The sequence below is a fragment of the Nycticebus coucang genome, chromosome 8 (assembly GCF_027406575.1).
Source record: "Nycticebus coucang isolate mNycCou1 chromosome 8, mNycCou1.pri, whole genome shotgun sequence".
Classification (NCBI taxonomy): Eukaryota; Metazoa; Chordata; class Mammalia; order Primates; family Lorisidae; genus Nycticebus; species Nycticebus coucang.
Genome location: NC_069787.1, coordinates 103,514,870 through 103,529,491, shown reverse-complemented (window position 1 = coordinate 103,529,491; position 14,622 = coordinate 103,514,870). Strand labels below are relative to the sequence as shown.

The 14,622-nt window shown below is 36.0% G+C and overlaps 1 protein-coding gene across 3 annotated transcripts in view; it reads left to right on the top strand.

Annotated features, from left to right (window-relative positions):
* The window catches only part of STAG1 (stromal antigen 1), a 411,299-nt gene that overhangs the window by 112,627 nt on the left and 284,050 nt on the right, over positions 1–14,622 (top strand). For all 3 annotated transcript variants that reach the window (XM_053598524.1, XM_053598525.1, XM_053598526.1), the window contains 2 exons: positions 2,853–2,964; positions 8,160–8,262. In XM_053598524.1, coding sequence (XP_053454499.1) covers positions 2,936–2,964; positions 8,160–8,262 — 132 coding nt within the window. In that variant the 5' untranslated portion in view covers positions 2,853–2,935. The remainder of the gene's footprint in view (positions 1–2,852; positions 2,965–8,159; positions 8,263–14,622) is intronic.

Here is a 14,622-nt window from a genome sequence, read left to right as displayed (position 1 = left end):
GGTGTTTAGTTTTCTTGTAATGTTTTTGTATAGTTTTGGTATTCTGGAAATGCGGACCTCATAATGAGGTGGGAAGTAGTCTCTCATTGTCTATACTTTAGAAGAATTTGAGAAAATTGGTGTTAATTCTTTTAAAATGTGTTTGTCTGGTTCCGGGCTTTTCTTTATGGGGAGGTTTTTGATAACTGATCCAATATCTTTACTTGTGGGTCTGTTCAAACTTACTATTTTTTTCTGGAGCCAATTTTGATGATTTGTGCATTTCTAAGCATTCCTTATCCCTAACCCTCAAGTTTTTTTTTTTTTTGTAGAGACAGAGTCTCACTTTTATGGCCCTCGGTAGAGTGCCGTGGCCTCACACAGCTCACAGCAACCTCAACTCGTTTCTGATGGCAAGTTAAAGGTTAGGTCCTGGCCAGAACCCTACTCCTCACCAGGGTTCACAGCCACCCTAAGCTCCCTCTCGGCTGCTGCATCTCCTTACATTGCTGCCTTCAGCTTTTGAGTTTGTTTTGAGCCTTTGCTTCCTGGTAGTCTTCCTGCCCATTCCTTTAGTTGGCCAAATCTAAGTCATCAAACAAATATTCGTATCTGGGGATGCCAATTTATAGTGCAGCCATTCTTGCTCCATGAGGACTGGCTGCTCTTAAATCCACACTGCTCTCCAAGGCCACAGATTATCAGTGATTTAAAATATTTCCTTTTCTGCAGTCTCAGTCTGAAGAAATGCTTTTCCTGGTTTCTTGTGGAGTCCTGTTCCCTTGACCCAGACAGGTAGGACTGGGGTGCACCTCTGTGGTGGCTGCTGGAAACTGCCCCCAGTTACCACACTGGTTCAGCCCAGCTTGACTTTTCTTTTTTTTTTTTTTTGTAGAGACAGAGTTCCACTTTATGGCCCTCGGTAGAGTGCCGTGGCCTCACACAGCTCACAGCAACCTCCAACTCCTGGGCTTAAGCGATTCTCTTGCCTCAGCCTCCCGAGTAGCTGGGACTACAGGCACCCGCCACAGTGCCCGGCTATTTTTTGGTTGCAATTTGGCCGGGGCCGGGTTTGAACCCGCCACCCTCGGTATATGGGGCCGGCGCCTTACCGACTGAGCCACAGGCGCCGCCCCTAACCCTCAAGTTTAATGTTGCTTGTTGAGAGCTGTAATCATCTCTTTATTTGGTGATTTTTCTCCCCCATTTTTGTGAAGACTGTATTTATCATGCATGGTCACTGAAATTGTTTTTTTACCTTTGTAGTCAAACCAATAACCTGACAGATTTACTTAAAGAACTAGAGCCCCAGGGGAACAAAACCTGTCTTGGTGTTTGCCAGTTGGCACTTCACTGAGATATTTCTTCAATAACCAGGCCATTTGCAGCTCTGCATTAGTCACCATCTTCTGTTTGCAGAGAGTTCAGAGATTAGCTAGTGGTTCAAATGTATGCTGCTCCCCCTGGCATCAGCATGCTGAGCCAAGAATTTGGTCTGCTGTTTCCATTGACACTGTTGAGTTAGGCCTGGAGGATGTAGGCAGTTAAGCAAAAATGCCATTGTGCCTTTCCCCAAAATTGAGCAACTTCTTTTGTAAGCACCCCATCCCCCCCTTGTTGTAAATTTTTATTGGATTCAAGATTTCTATAAATGATGACTTTTGTCAGTTCTTGTTAACCTAAGGGTCACTTCACAGGAGAGGCTTATTCTTGGTGCTTCCTACTCTGCCCTTTTCTATGATGTTACTCTTCTCTTCCCTTTTTTGAAAGATTTTTATTATTTGGTATATAATTCAGGGTTGACTTTTTGCCTCTCAGCACTTCAAAGATGTTAATTCCATTGTCTTCAGCTTCCATAGTTTCCAGTAAAAAGTCTGATATAATTCTTACTTTGTTATTTCTGTACATGAAGTATCCTGTTTCTTTTGCTTCCTTTTGAATTTTCCCTTTAACTTTGATTTTTTTTTTTTTAAGCAATTTGTATATTTTGGCATGTTCTGCTTAGGCATTCTCTGATCTTACGTCCTTTTTGATGTTTTACATTATTTTTTTGAACATTCTCCTCTTTTATCTCTCCAAATATTTATACTGCCTTATACAAATTAGACTTATTTTTTAGAGTGGCTTAAAGTTCACAGCAAATTTGAGGGGAAAATACGAAGAGTTTCTTTATATTCCCTGTCCCTACATGCCCAACTTCCCTTACTATCAGCAGCCTACCCCATAGTGGGGTACATTTGTTACAGTTGATGAACCTGTATTGAGATGTCAGTATCACCCACAGTTCTTGTTTTATATTAGGTTTTACTCGTGGTGTCTGTGAGTTTTGACAAATGTATAATGACATGTATTCATAGTTATACATGTATAACATTCAGACTAGTATCCTAAAATCTTCTGAGATCAACCTGTTCATCCCTCTCATCCATCACCTTCTGGGAACCACCAATCCTTTTATTGTCTTCATAGCTTTGTCTTTTCCAGAATGTCATATATACATCGCTCTCTCTCACACACACACAGTATATATCTTTTTCATACTCACTTCTTTCACTTAGTTCCTCCATGTCTTTTTATGTCTTGATAATTCTTTTTACTGCCAAATAATATTATACTGTCAGAATGGATGTATTTTTCTATTTACTAGTGAGGACATCTTGGTCATGTCTAAGTTTTGCCTATTATGAATAAGGTCGCTATAAATCTCTATGTGCACATTTTTTTATGGACATACATTTTTAAGTTATTTGGTTAAATACCAAGTAGTGCAATCACTGATAGTGTGGATTGCTTATATCTTCATTTTATTTCAAAATGAGTATGTTACTTATTACTAAAATAATTTTCTTCTCTTTTCTTTTTTTAAACAACAGGATTGTCTTTGAGGTTATTTTAAAAATTTCGAGTTGTACAGCACTTGATTCTTTTGCTGCATTGTGGAAGGACCTCTTCAGCAATGATTACTTCAGAGTTACCAGTGTTGCAGTAAGTATTATAATTTTCTTATTTTTTGTTAAGAAAGAATTTGTGCAATATATATTTTTTAAAAATTTCAGACAGATATAAAGGTACAAATGATTAGGTTACAATGTTTGTGTTTGTTGGGTAAGGTCTCCTACCCAGGAGGTATGCAATATGCCTTTATATTATGCCTTCTTCCCCCTTGCTCCTCCCCTCTCTTGCCAACTTGAATTAAATTCTGTTTTTGTCTCGTGTGGGCATGTACTAGTTTGTCTAGGTTTATGTAATACATTAATCTAAGTGCTCTCTGATGACACATATCATTATGTTTTCTGATATTTGGACAATGTATTTGTAGTCTAATTATTAGGGTATATAGTTACCTTATCTGTCCATGGATTTTGCTATTGCAATGTCAGCATGTTCTCCGATAGTCAACAAAAAGATATTAATGCCTTATACCAGGGGCAAGCAAATGTTAGCCCATAGACTGAATCTGATGTGCTGCCTATTTTTGCAAGTACAATTTTGTTAGATCACAGCCACACTCATTCCTTTAGATACTGGTTATTTGTGTTATGAGTTGTGATAGCAACTATATTGCCTGGAAAGCCTAAAACATTTAGTTTGGACATTTACAAAAACAACTTTGTTGACCCCATCCTATATAATACTCATTTTCTATCCCCTCTCTACTCACTCCTAGTTCCTTCCTTCAGATTCTTCATTTTTCCTGAGATTGACAGGTTGAGCCATCCTGGCTGTCAGAAGTAATTTAAGGAATAGCCCAGGTGGCATTTTTGATGGCATTTCGTTAGATTTGTTGGAGTTGTAGGAGAGACAAAATTGGGGTTCATTTTGGATCCTTTGGGAAATGTGGTCCCAGTAACGTCAGATAGTGTTCCTTTTATAGTTTTTATCAAGATGCAAATCAGGAATCAGCATATTTTGATACTTTATGCTAAACATGGTTTAGATATAATGAAAGTGATCAGCAATTTAAACAATTATTTATATAATATTACTGCCTAGCTCATTCATATAATTCTTTTATAAGAGACAACCTTCTAACTGATCCTGGCCTTCTTTTTTCCCTCTAGAGTTCTAAGACACAAAGCTGTGCAAATTCCTTTATCTGCTTGAAAAAATTTAAGTCTTTTTTACCTCCTTAGCTCATTCCTTTTTACCTCCTGACAACTTGAACTAAAATAGTTACAGTAGAGATAAAAAGAGACAGAAAAAACTTTCAGAGAGTTTCAGGAGCAAAATCATTTTTATTATAAGAGCTGGCCTTTTATCTTAATTTATGTCCAATAGACCTATAAATGTGAAAATAGACATTCACAAGATTTTTGAGGAGATATTGGTCAGAGTTTGATTTTGCATAAACTTTTTGACCCAGCATTTTTACTGTCTCTCCTAGAGAGAAACTTCATCAATTTATAATAAGATTTATGTACAAGGACAGTCATTTCAACTCTGTTTGTACCGTGTAATAGTGTAAAGGTAGAGACAAATAAGTGCTCATTGATAGAGAAGTAGTTAAATGAGTCTATATATTTTCGCCATTCAAGAATCCATGTATTTGTGTAGAAAATTCTCATTTATTAATGAGAATTGGAAATTAGGTATTTACTTACATTTATATTACATATGTTTGCAAAAGCCTCAACATTTATGGTGTGGTCAATCTGTTAACATTGTATTTTGTAGATTAGGATTCAGAGTTATGGTAGGATGAAGTGAAACTCTTCCTTATGTTTCTTTTGGGACGAGAGGGAAATATAGTCTTCCTCTCTTGGCCAGGATAGAGGAGTACAGTGGTGTCATTATAGCTCACTGCAGTCAGCCTCAAACTCCTGGACTCAAGCAATTAGTCCTTTTGCTTCAGTCTCCTACGTAGCTGGGACTACAGCTGTGTGCTACTACACTCAGCTAATTTTTGTATGTTTTGGTAGAGATAGAGTCTTGGTCTTGGGCCCACCTCAGCCTCCCAAAGTGCTAGGATTGCAGGTGTGTGCCATCGTTCCCAGCCTTTCTTATATTGTATCTTTTCTACTGTTTGAAATTTTTAAAATAAAATTGTTATATGTTCTAATAAATATACATACATATACTAATGAGAATACAGTAGCTTTTTTTGGTAATAGTTATCACCTTTTAAGCTGGCTGTAGTTAGCAGAATTATTAAATCGTACTTTTCCGGGGTTTATTTGTAGGGGAGAGGTCAATAAACTATACTGAGTCACTTAATATTATATACTGGAGCTGGTCTGCTACTGTAATTGCCTATGGATTTCTGTAAGCTTCAAAAGCATTAGTAAATTTTGTCTGCACAAGATAAGTACAAAATGATATTTGAATTTCAGTATCCTTAACAGAAAATAGAAGTTTAAGTTATTTGATCTAACTGGACTCTGTCACTTGCTAGACTATGTGAATGACTACTGTGTGTCTAGACAAGTTCATCAGGTTTTTGGGTCTTTCATTTTCTCATCTCTTAAGATCTGGGCAGTAATACGTTTCTTACAAGGTTTTTGTGCATACATATTCTAGATAACATCTAAACAGATGTATATGCTGAATGTAGCTTATTTGGAATATAATGAGGAGAAAAAACACGATTTATTGCTCTTCAGTAGAGACTAATAAGATTGACTAAATCAGGGATAGATAAACTGCAAGTAGCTCAGAAGCCTGTTTTTTTTTTAAATAAAATATTGGAACATAGCCATATTCATTTATTTATATATCGTCTATAGCTGCATTTATGCTATGGCCCTGGGGTTAAGTAGTAACTATAAAGACCACAAGATCTACAAGCCTAAAATATTCAGTGTATGGTCCTTTAGGTAAAGCTTGCTGACCCCTGAATTTTTTTTTTTTAATATTACTTACAGTTTGAAATACCACATTTGAAGATTTGCAAGTGAGGGAGTAACATGATGTGAGAATGTTACTAGCAGTAGTGTGGAGAATGGCTTCAATAGGAGATTTGGTAGAAGCAGGGAGATAAATTGAGAGTATTTCAGGGAGTGTGATTATGATAGTAATCATGGAAAGACTAAGATTAGTGTACTGAGAAGGATGACTGAAGACATCTTGGGTTAGGAGGCACAAGAAGAAGGTTGTTAGGATTCTATGAATTTGAGTAACAGGGTAATGGTGACAATAATAAATTTACATAATAATTCAAAGCAAACTCATGTACCGAGTTAAAAATCATTTAATTAATGCTATTACTTCATTTCTTCCTTTCTTTTTTTTAAGACAAAGTCTCATTCTGTGCCCCTGTAGAGTGCTGTGGCATCATAGCTCACAGCAACCTCAAACTTAAGTGATTCTCTCACCTCAGCCTCCCAAGTAGTTGGAGCTATAGGTGCCTGCCATAACACCCAGCTGTTCTTAGAGATGGGGGTCTCATTCTTGCTAAGGCTAGTCTCGAACTCTTGAACTCATGTGATCCATCCACCTTGGCCTCCCTGAGTGCTGGGATTACAGGTGTGAGCCACTGTGGCCAGCCTTAGTGCTATTTCTTTAAGCAGAGAGCTGGAAGTAAGTAATGATGGACTTAATTTCAGATGCGGTATATTTGGTGAATTTAGTTTAAGGCGGCATTCAGAGAAGCATATCATGCATACAAGTTAAAAATCTTAGGTTAGAGATATGGAATGTGGTCAAGTGTTAGGGTGTTGAAGCATTTGTATAGAAGTTACACATGTAGATGGATGAGTTCTCCATGGGAGTGTAGTGTAAAGGAAGAAAAGTAGACACTAAGAGTAGAGCTTTAAGGAATCAACACAAAGAAGGAATGGGCCTGAAAAGAGCATTTAGTGAAGCAGATTGAGTAATACTAATAATAGATTGTGAGTTAGACTTAACTATTTGCTGTGTACCCTTGCTACTATTTGCAATTTTATATATATCCTTAAGTAAGTAATATAGAACTTAGGGAAGAGATTCTTATTTATGCTATCTGTATCTCTGTATCTTTTCAGTGCTGTTTTGAAGCCAGCCTGTATTGGCCTGTGAGAGCAGAATATTAGATTTTCAGGAATTTTGCAAGTCAGTTAAACACAACATAGCCATTGTAAAACATTAAAAGTTTATATAAGCTTAAAATCAAATAAGTCATATTAAAAATAAATATTTCAAATATCACTTCTTATTTTACATATTACTGTTATCTGTGCACTGGAGGTTGTTATTTGTAACTTTTGTATCTGTATGATGGAAATAGGTTTTAGCAGTGTACTACTGTTTATCACTTCCCAACTCGGTTTGCTGCTATCACTTTGGTTGTGTGAAATTGGCTCTGCCGGGAATATGTACACCATGAAAATCAGCAAATACTATAAATCAAGGTTTAATTTATTGTTGTGTTGGCTGTCTGCAGACTTAAGAAAGTGATAAATTCTTAACAATACAGGTTTCATCTAAGGGTGTATAATGATTTGTAGCCATTACATTATATGAATAACCAAAAAAAATTGAGGAAGTATTCTTTCAGTATTTGGTAACTGTTACCCAGTTCAGTAGTGAAGTTGCTCATACCATTGACTAATGAATGAAGTTCGAGCAAATGTCTTTACCATTTCACTTGTATCCTGTTCATTAAAATGAACAAAAACAGCAATAAGCTTTTATGTCAAAACTCCTATTCATTCATCATTTGCAACCATAAGTTAGATTTTGATATGAGAGTTTGGCAAAAATTATCAAAATCATTTTACAAATGATTATATGAATTATATCAATTGGTTATATGAAATTTATGATAAGAGTATTTTATTGTTTGTAGATTGTGTGCTACATATCCTGTATATCAGTAAACATTTGTAACTTACATGCTTACAGTTTTTTGATGAGCCAGTTGTTAAACATTTACCAGCATACCACTAACTTTCATGATTTTATAAAATGAGTAAAACTACTAACAAGCCTTTGCCTTTTTATATGGAAGAATTGATCTTCTGCAATTGTATCTTGCATTTATATTTTGTACATCGGTTGCCATTTTCCTCTTTGAGGTACTCATTTCACTCCACGATGTGATACTAAGCAGTAGGACAACATTTTTGGTTTACTTACAAGTTTTTCTGAAAATAGAAGTGTAAGTCACTTCTAATCAGCCATAGAGCAGGAGGTAAGAAAAATAGTGAAACAGAACTGCATTGTATTTGTTAATTTGTTTACTGAAGTAATATAATGTTTTCTAGGGATTCAACTAATGAAACTACTGCCCATTCTGATGCTGGCAGTGAACTTGAAGAAACAGAAGTCAAAGGAAAAAGAAAAAGGGGTCGTCCTGGCCGCCCTCCAGTATGTATTATGTTTGTCTTTGTTACTTAGCTGGTGACCAGGCAAATGGATTTGACGAGTTTGTCAATTTTAGGATTAGTACTATTAATACTTGTAAAACTTTCAGTGACACAATAGAGATTAGAAATTTTGCTTTTTATAAATTATCCTGGCAATGATCAGAGAAAGGAAATTATTATAGTTATCTTTTTTTTTAAATGGTGGTTTATATGAAGGCATAAAGGAAGTGATTAACAATGAATGAGATGTAGTTAATAAAGAATTTTCTGCTTTTCAAATGCACTCTGATTTCTTATGACTTCCTAAGTGTGTGTTTTGGTAGTACTAGTTTGGGGTTTGGGACCTGTCTCATTCTTGGTATATATTTTCATTGATATATGATTAAGAAGTTAAGAAGAGCTCTAGGTAACACTTCTTAAGTCTCCCCACCCCATTTTATAAAAGTTTTTATGGAAAATCTTATCTTCCTTTTATAGGAGACATAGTAGTATCATGAGGCACCCATATGCCCATTATCCAGCTAGAGCAATTATCAGGTCATGGCCAGTCTTGTTAATCTCCTCACTCCTCCCTTTCTTTCCTTGCCATGTTTTTTTTTTTTTTTCCAGTTTTTGGCTGGGGCTGGGTTTGAACCCGCCGCCTCTGGCATATAGGGCTGGCGCCCTACTCCTTTGAGCCACAGGCGCTGCCCCTTGCCATGTTATTTTTAAAGTTATCCTAGATGTGATTACATCTGCAAATATTTCAGTATATATTGCTAAAACAAAATAAGAACTTAGTTTGTTTATATCTTTTTTTAATATCACCACAATATCATTGTCATACTCAGATATAATAATAGTAACATCACCAAATAACTAGTTTTATAGTTTATAATCATGTCATAAATGTTATAATTTTTAAAATGCTATTTGTTGATTAGCAATCACGATGCAAACAGAAATTCAACTCTTGCCATTGATGGTTATATTGTTTACCAGTTATTACTGTGTGTCCTCTGTAGCGAGTTTACTCAATAAGACTGTTTTTTTAATGTTACTGGTCACTTTTTCTATCTGCCAGAATTTTTAATTAGTTACATTTCCAGGCCAAACTGAATAAAAAGAAAAAAATGGAAGGAGCACTTCTTCCATCTTGGTACATACTTGCTTTTATCTTCTACTTTTATTTAAAGGAAAAATAATTATAGGGGAAAAGATACTCATTATTTTTTGTATTCTTTATTTGGTGCTACAATATTCCTTACAAAAAGATTGAGGGATAATTGAAGACTCCTGCCCTTGAAAATTGAAGATTATTCTAGTTCCCATTACTACCCTGTGATTTTTTTTTTTTTTTTGGTGGGGGGAGGGGACTATGGGTAGATTATGTTCCCATCCTGGGTATCACAGGTTATAGATGCAGATTTGGAAATAAGACTAAACTTGCATAGAGGTAGGAGAATGAACTACTTGAATAATTACTTACTTGAATTTCTTCTCCCTTAATTGAAAGTCTTCACTTATAGGATGCAGATTAAGCTTTTTTTTTTTTTTTCCCTAACGAGAATTTATCACCCCCTAATCAGGTTGTTGTATTATTCCTTAAAACTTACATAATTTTGATGTGTGTACAGCTGGTTCCCTTGTAATGCTGTGCTTGTTGAAAAGGAGCTATGTACCCAAACGCTTAGTTCTTTTGTGGTCGGAGATATGATTTGGATTTTAGTGAAATTGCTACAACTAGTAATCTAGTAGGTAAATAGTACGTGTTCATGCTGTGTTTGTAGAATTGGAAAAAAACGTTGACTGAGACAGCATAGTAACATTCTAGAGCAGTGATTTTCATCTGGTGTGCCCTGAGAGGATCTTAGGTGTGCTGTGAGAATTTTTCAAGATCATTAAATAAATTATTTTCAAAAGAAGTTCAAAGCAGAGTAAGTATATTTTTCATTCTTTTACTTTTTTTGATCAACACAATTTAAGTGGAAGTTTAACCTTAGGTTCAAATGTGCTGTAAGATAAAAAAGGTTGAAAAACACTGTTTTGGAGACTTATTTTATAGTTGAGTCCAGGTATTCACATTTGTTAGTTCAGATAGCTTTCTGTACTTCTACCTGGTTTAGTCTGGCCCATTTCTTGTTTGAGGAAACACAACTTCCTGAATTTCTCCTTTGGGCTTTATATTGAGCTGGTGCATTTTATGAATTTTAATCCTCATATTAGTGCTATGAAATAGGTCTTACATGCCATTTATGGTGTAGAAAACAAAGTTAAAAAGTTTATTAATTTACCGAAAGTCACACAGCAAGTAAATGGCAAAGCTAGGATTTGAAATTATATTCTAAACTCCCACATTCTTTCTCTTAAGCAACCCAAAATGCCAAGCTGGTTAATTAATCTTGAGAGATACAATTGTGAAATGATCTGATTGGAGTCCTGCCCTAGGTACCTGTTCTTCAGAGATTGGACATTTTCTGTCAAGTTGTTCTATTTTGAATAATACCAAGTTTTGACTGATATGCTTGTGTTTAGCTATGTTAATACGATTCACTTCTTTTTGCTAAGTTTAACCTATTTTCTTCCATTACTTTTCAAGGGTCTTTTATATATGGTTTTATTCATTTAGTCAAATGAAAACAAATAGTATAAGGAATTTCTATTACAGGCAGTTTTTTAAAATTTGTAAATTCTTAGGAAGCTTCTCATTCTTAGAGGTCATCTCAATATTTACTTTTAATATACTATTATTTCACAGATGTTTCCTCTCCGTTAAATCACCCTTATTTTGTAGTTGTCCTAATTAATATTTGTTATTGTAACTCTATTCAAATAATGATCTCTAAACAATCACTATATAGTATCATATTTATAACTATCTGCAAGCATTAATCCTTTGGTGGTCACATCCAATCTCATGACTAAGTTGATGTCTCCCAGATTTATATCTCTGGCCTGGACCTTACTTCTGGATTCTAGACTCCTACCCAGATGCCCACTGAACATTTTCATCTAGTTAGCTAATGGACCCAAGATGTTTAAAAAACCAAATTTTTCCTGCTCACCTGTTTTCATAATGGTAACTTCATCCCTCTAGTTGCTCAGCCTATATATAAATCTTGTGGGTCATTCATGGCCTGTAGCAGCCCGGATAGTCTATGGCTAGGAGGAGAGAGAGTTATAAGAAATAACCTGTGTGGCTCAATGTTGGAACACCTTGGTGGAAAGGGCATGGAGAGGGATCCAGCTCTACTGACAGGCATGAGAGCTTGTGAGATGAGAGCAGAGGTGAACTGGCAGTCTCTACACCTGTGGTGTTGAAAGGCATGCGATCAGCCTTATATTAGGCTGGAGGAGAAGGCAGTCAGGAGCGTGCACATTCTATCACGGACTCGCTTACTCTGACTCTGTCTCCTCTTCTGTCTGCGGAACGCCAGCACAGCATCTCTCTACTGAACATTACCAAGCTGTACTAAAAGACTAAGATCTGACTATTCTAAGAAGACTGCTTTTCTCTCTCTCTCTCTCTCTCTCTCTCTCTCTCTCTCTCTCTCTCTCTCTCTCTCTCTCTCTCTCTCTCTCTCTCTCTCTCGTAGATAGCCCTCAGGCACCTAAGAGACCTGAGCAAAGTAACTTAGCAGTCTGCATCTGGAACTAGTTAAGCTGAGCCCAAGACCTGGCCAGTCCTGGGCCCTGACAAGTGGTATCATGAATGAGATGTGACAATGGCCCTTTTCTTTTTCAGCTTGTATCCAATCTGAAAGCAAATCCCGTTTACCCTTTTTACAAATTACATCAGTTATTTTTCTTAGTTTCAAAATATTACATGGGTATAAATGTTTTTGGTTACCTGGATCACTTTCATAATGCTTGAGTCAGGGTTATAAGTGTGCCCATCAATCAGATAGCGTTTGTTATAGGTAGGTGTCATGTCTACCCCCACCCCTGGTCTGTCATTTTACACTACAAAACTGGTTAAAGCCACCACCATTTTGCTCAAACCTGTCAGGCTTACTTCTTGTCTCAGGGCAGTTTCAGAATATTGCTGTTTTTTTCTATCCTGCTTATCAACAGTTTTGCTCAAATGGCATTTTCTCATTGATGGTTCCCCTAAAGATGCTATTTGACATTGCAAATCCCCACCTCTACCCAACAGGACTTAACTGGTTCCCCAGCGGTTTCCCCCCTTTTCCATGAGACTTACTATCATCTAACATGGTGCATTGTTTTACTTATTTATTTGCCTATTGTCTGTCTTCTCCCGAGTAGAATGTAAGCTGTATAAAGGCAGAGATTTTTATTTAGCATGTTTTCTGCTGTTTGCTATTGTCTGACCTGCAGTAAGTGTTCAGTAAATGTTTACTGAATGACTTATGTTTAATTTTGTTAAATGAGCACTTTTTCTTCCCATGGTGTTAAAAATTTTTTTTTTTTTTTTTTTGGAATAATTCAGATACAAAAGGGTTCTAAGAATACAAAGAATTCCCCCTTATCATCCATGCAGATTGTTAACGTTTGCTACAGACCGTATTCTCTGTTTATATGTATACATGTACACATAAATATATATAAATACATATTTTATATATTATTATATATAGGAAGATACAAACCTGTTAGTTTTGAAATGTTTTAGGAGTAAGTTGTAGCCATGCCACTTTTTATATGTTTGTGTGAATTTCCTTGCAATCAAGATACTCTTCTATATAACCACAGTGTAGTTATGAAAACCAAGAAAATAATATTGATATAATAACGGCCTTATCTATACATTTTATTTAGATTTTGCCAATTGTCTTACGTATTTTTTGATTCAGGATCCAATCCAGTCCAGGTTATTCTCTTTTTTTATTTTTTTCCTTTTTCTTTTCCCTTTCTTTCTTTCCCACTTTCCCTTTCCTTTTCTGTCTCTCTCTTTTTCTTTTTTCCTCTCCTCTCCCCTCCTGTCTGCCTCTTCATCTCATTTCCTGGTAGAGTGTCACTCTTTCTGCCAGTCTAGAGTGCCAGGATGTCAGCCTAGTTCACAGGAACCTCAAACTCCTGGGTTCAAGTTATTCTACCACCTTAGCCTCTCATCCAGCTGGGACTATTGGCACCTCCCACAATGCCTGCCTAATTTTTCTATTTTTGGTAGAGACATGGTCTCACTCTTGCTCAGATTGGTCTCGTGGTCTCAGACTCCTGATCTCAAGTGATCCTCCTGCCTCAGCCTCCCAGAGTGCTAGGATTATAGGCACGATCCAGGTTTTCCTATTGTTTTTAGTTGTCATTTAAATTAGCAACCTAACCCATCTTTAGTCTCTGATTTATGTTTTATTAAAGATTTTGTTCTTTATTCTGTTTAAATGAGAACCAGCACTTCTATATTCTCAATTTGCCTAGGCTGAGTAGCAGAGGTCTGTTACAGTTTTTATTTTTAAATGTCTATTATATATATCCATGGGTGATGGAGATTACACAACAAAAGATTAACAATAAGACAGAGAGGTTTACAGGTGCTTTTATTTATAAGAATTGGATCCTTTCAGTTACTCGATATTTTATTTAGAATGTTGTGAATTTCATAATGCAGTAGACCCTCTGCAAATTGATCATTCAGGGAACTCTAAAACACTGGTCAACATAAGAAACTAGTCCCACTGCACTGATATGTACACGTGGTGCACGTCTGGTTTATGACAATTAGGTCAACTTAAGGGGGTGGTCAGTGTAGGAAGGTGGTCAACTATGGAGGTTCTGTTGTAGTTAACTATTTTTCATCATTTTAAATGGCTAGATAGTGTTCTTTATCAGAATTACTTACAGTAGAACCTGTGTAAGTTGACCACCCAAGGACTGTAACAAACTGGTCAACTTAAGGAGGTGGTTAATGTAGGAAGATGGTCAATTATGGAGGTTCTACTGTAATTGATCCCTGTTGTTGAGCATTTATGTTAAAAAAATTCTTTTTTTTTTTTTTTTTTTTTTTTTTTTTGGTTTTTGGCCAGGGCTAGGTTTGAACCTGCCACCTCTGGCATATGGGACCAGCGCCCTACTCCTTGAGCCACAGGCACCACCCGTTAAAAAAATTCTTAATCTATTCTGAACCATGCTGACATAAACTATTTTGCCAATAAATTTTGCCTTAGCGCTATTGCCTTTCTCATTTTATCTTAATTCCTAAAAGTACAGTAGATTAGTTAAAAGCTATACTGTTTGTTTTGAAAGCTTTTGGCGTGTATTATTGGTTTGCCTTTTGGTTTGCCTTTCACACAGCAAAATATAATGCTTGTCTATCTTACCTTTGGTTATTATTTGCTAATTTTTAAGTGGTAAAAATTTAAATACTTTCTGAATATTTATCTTTTGTAAATTGACTGTCATTTTCTATATCACCTTCTCT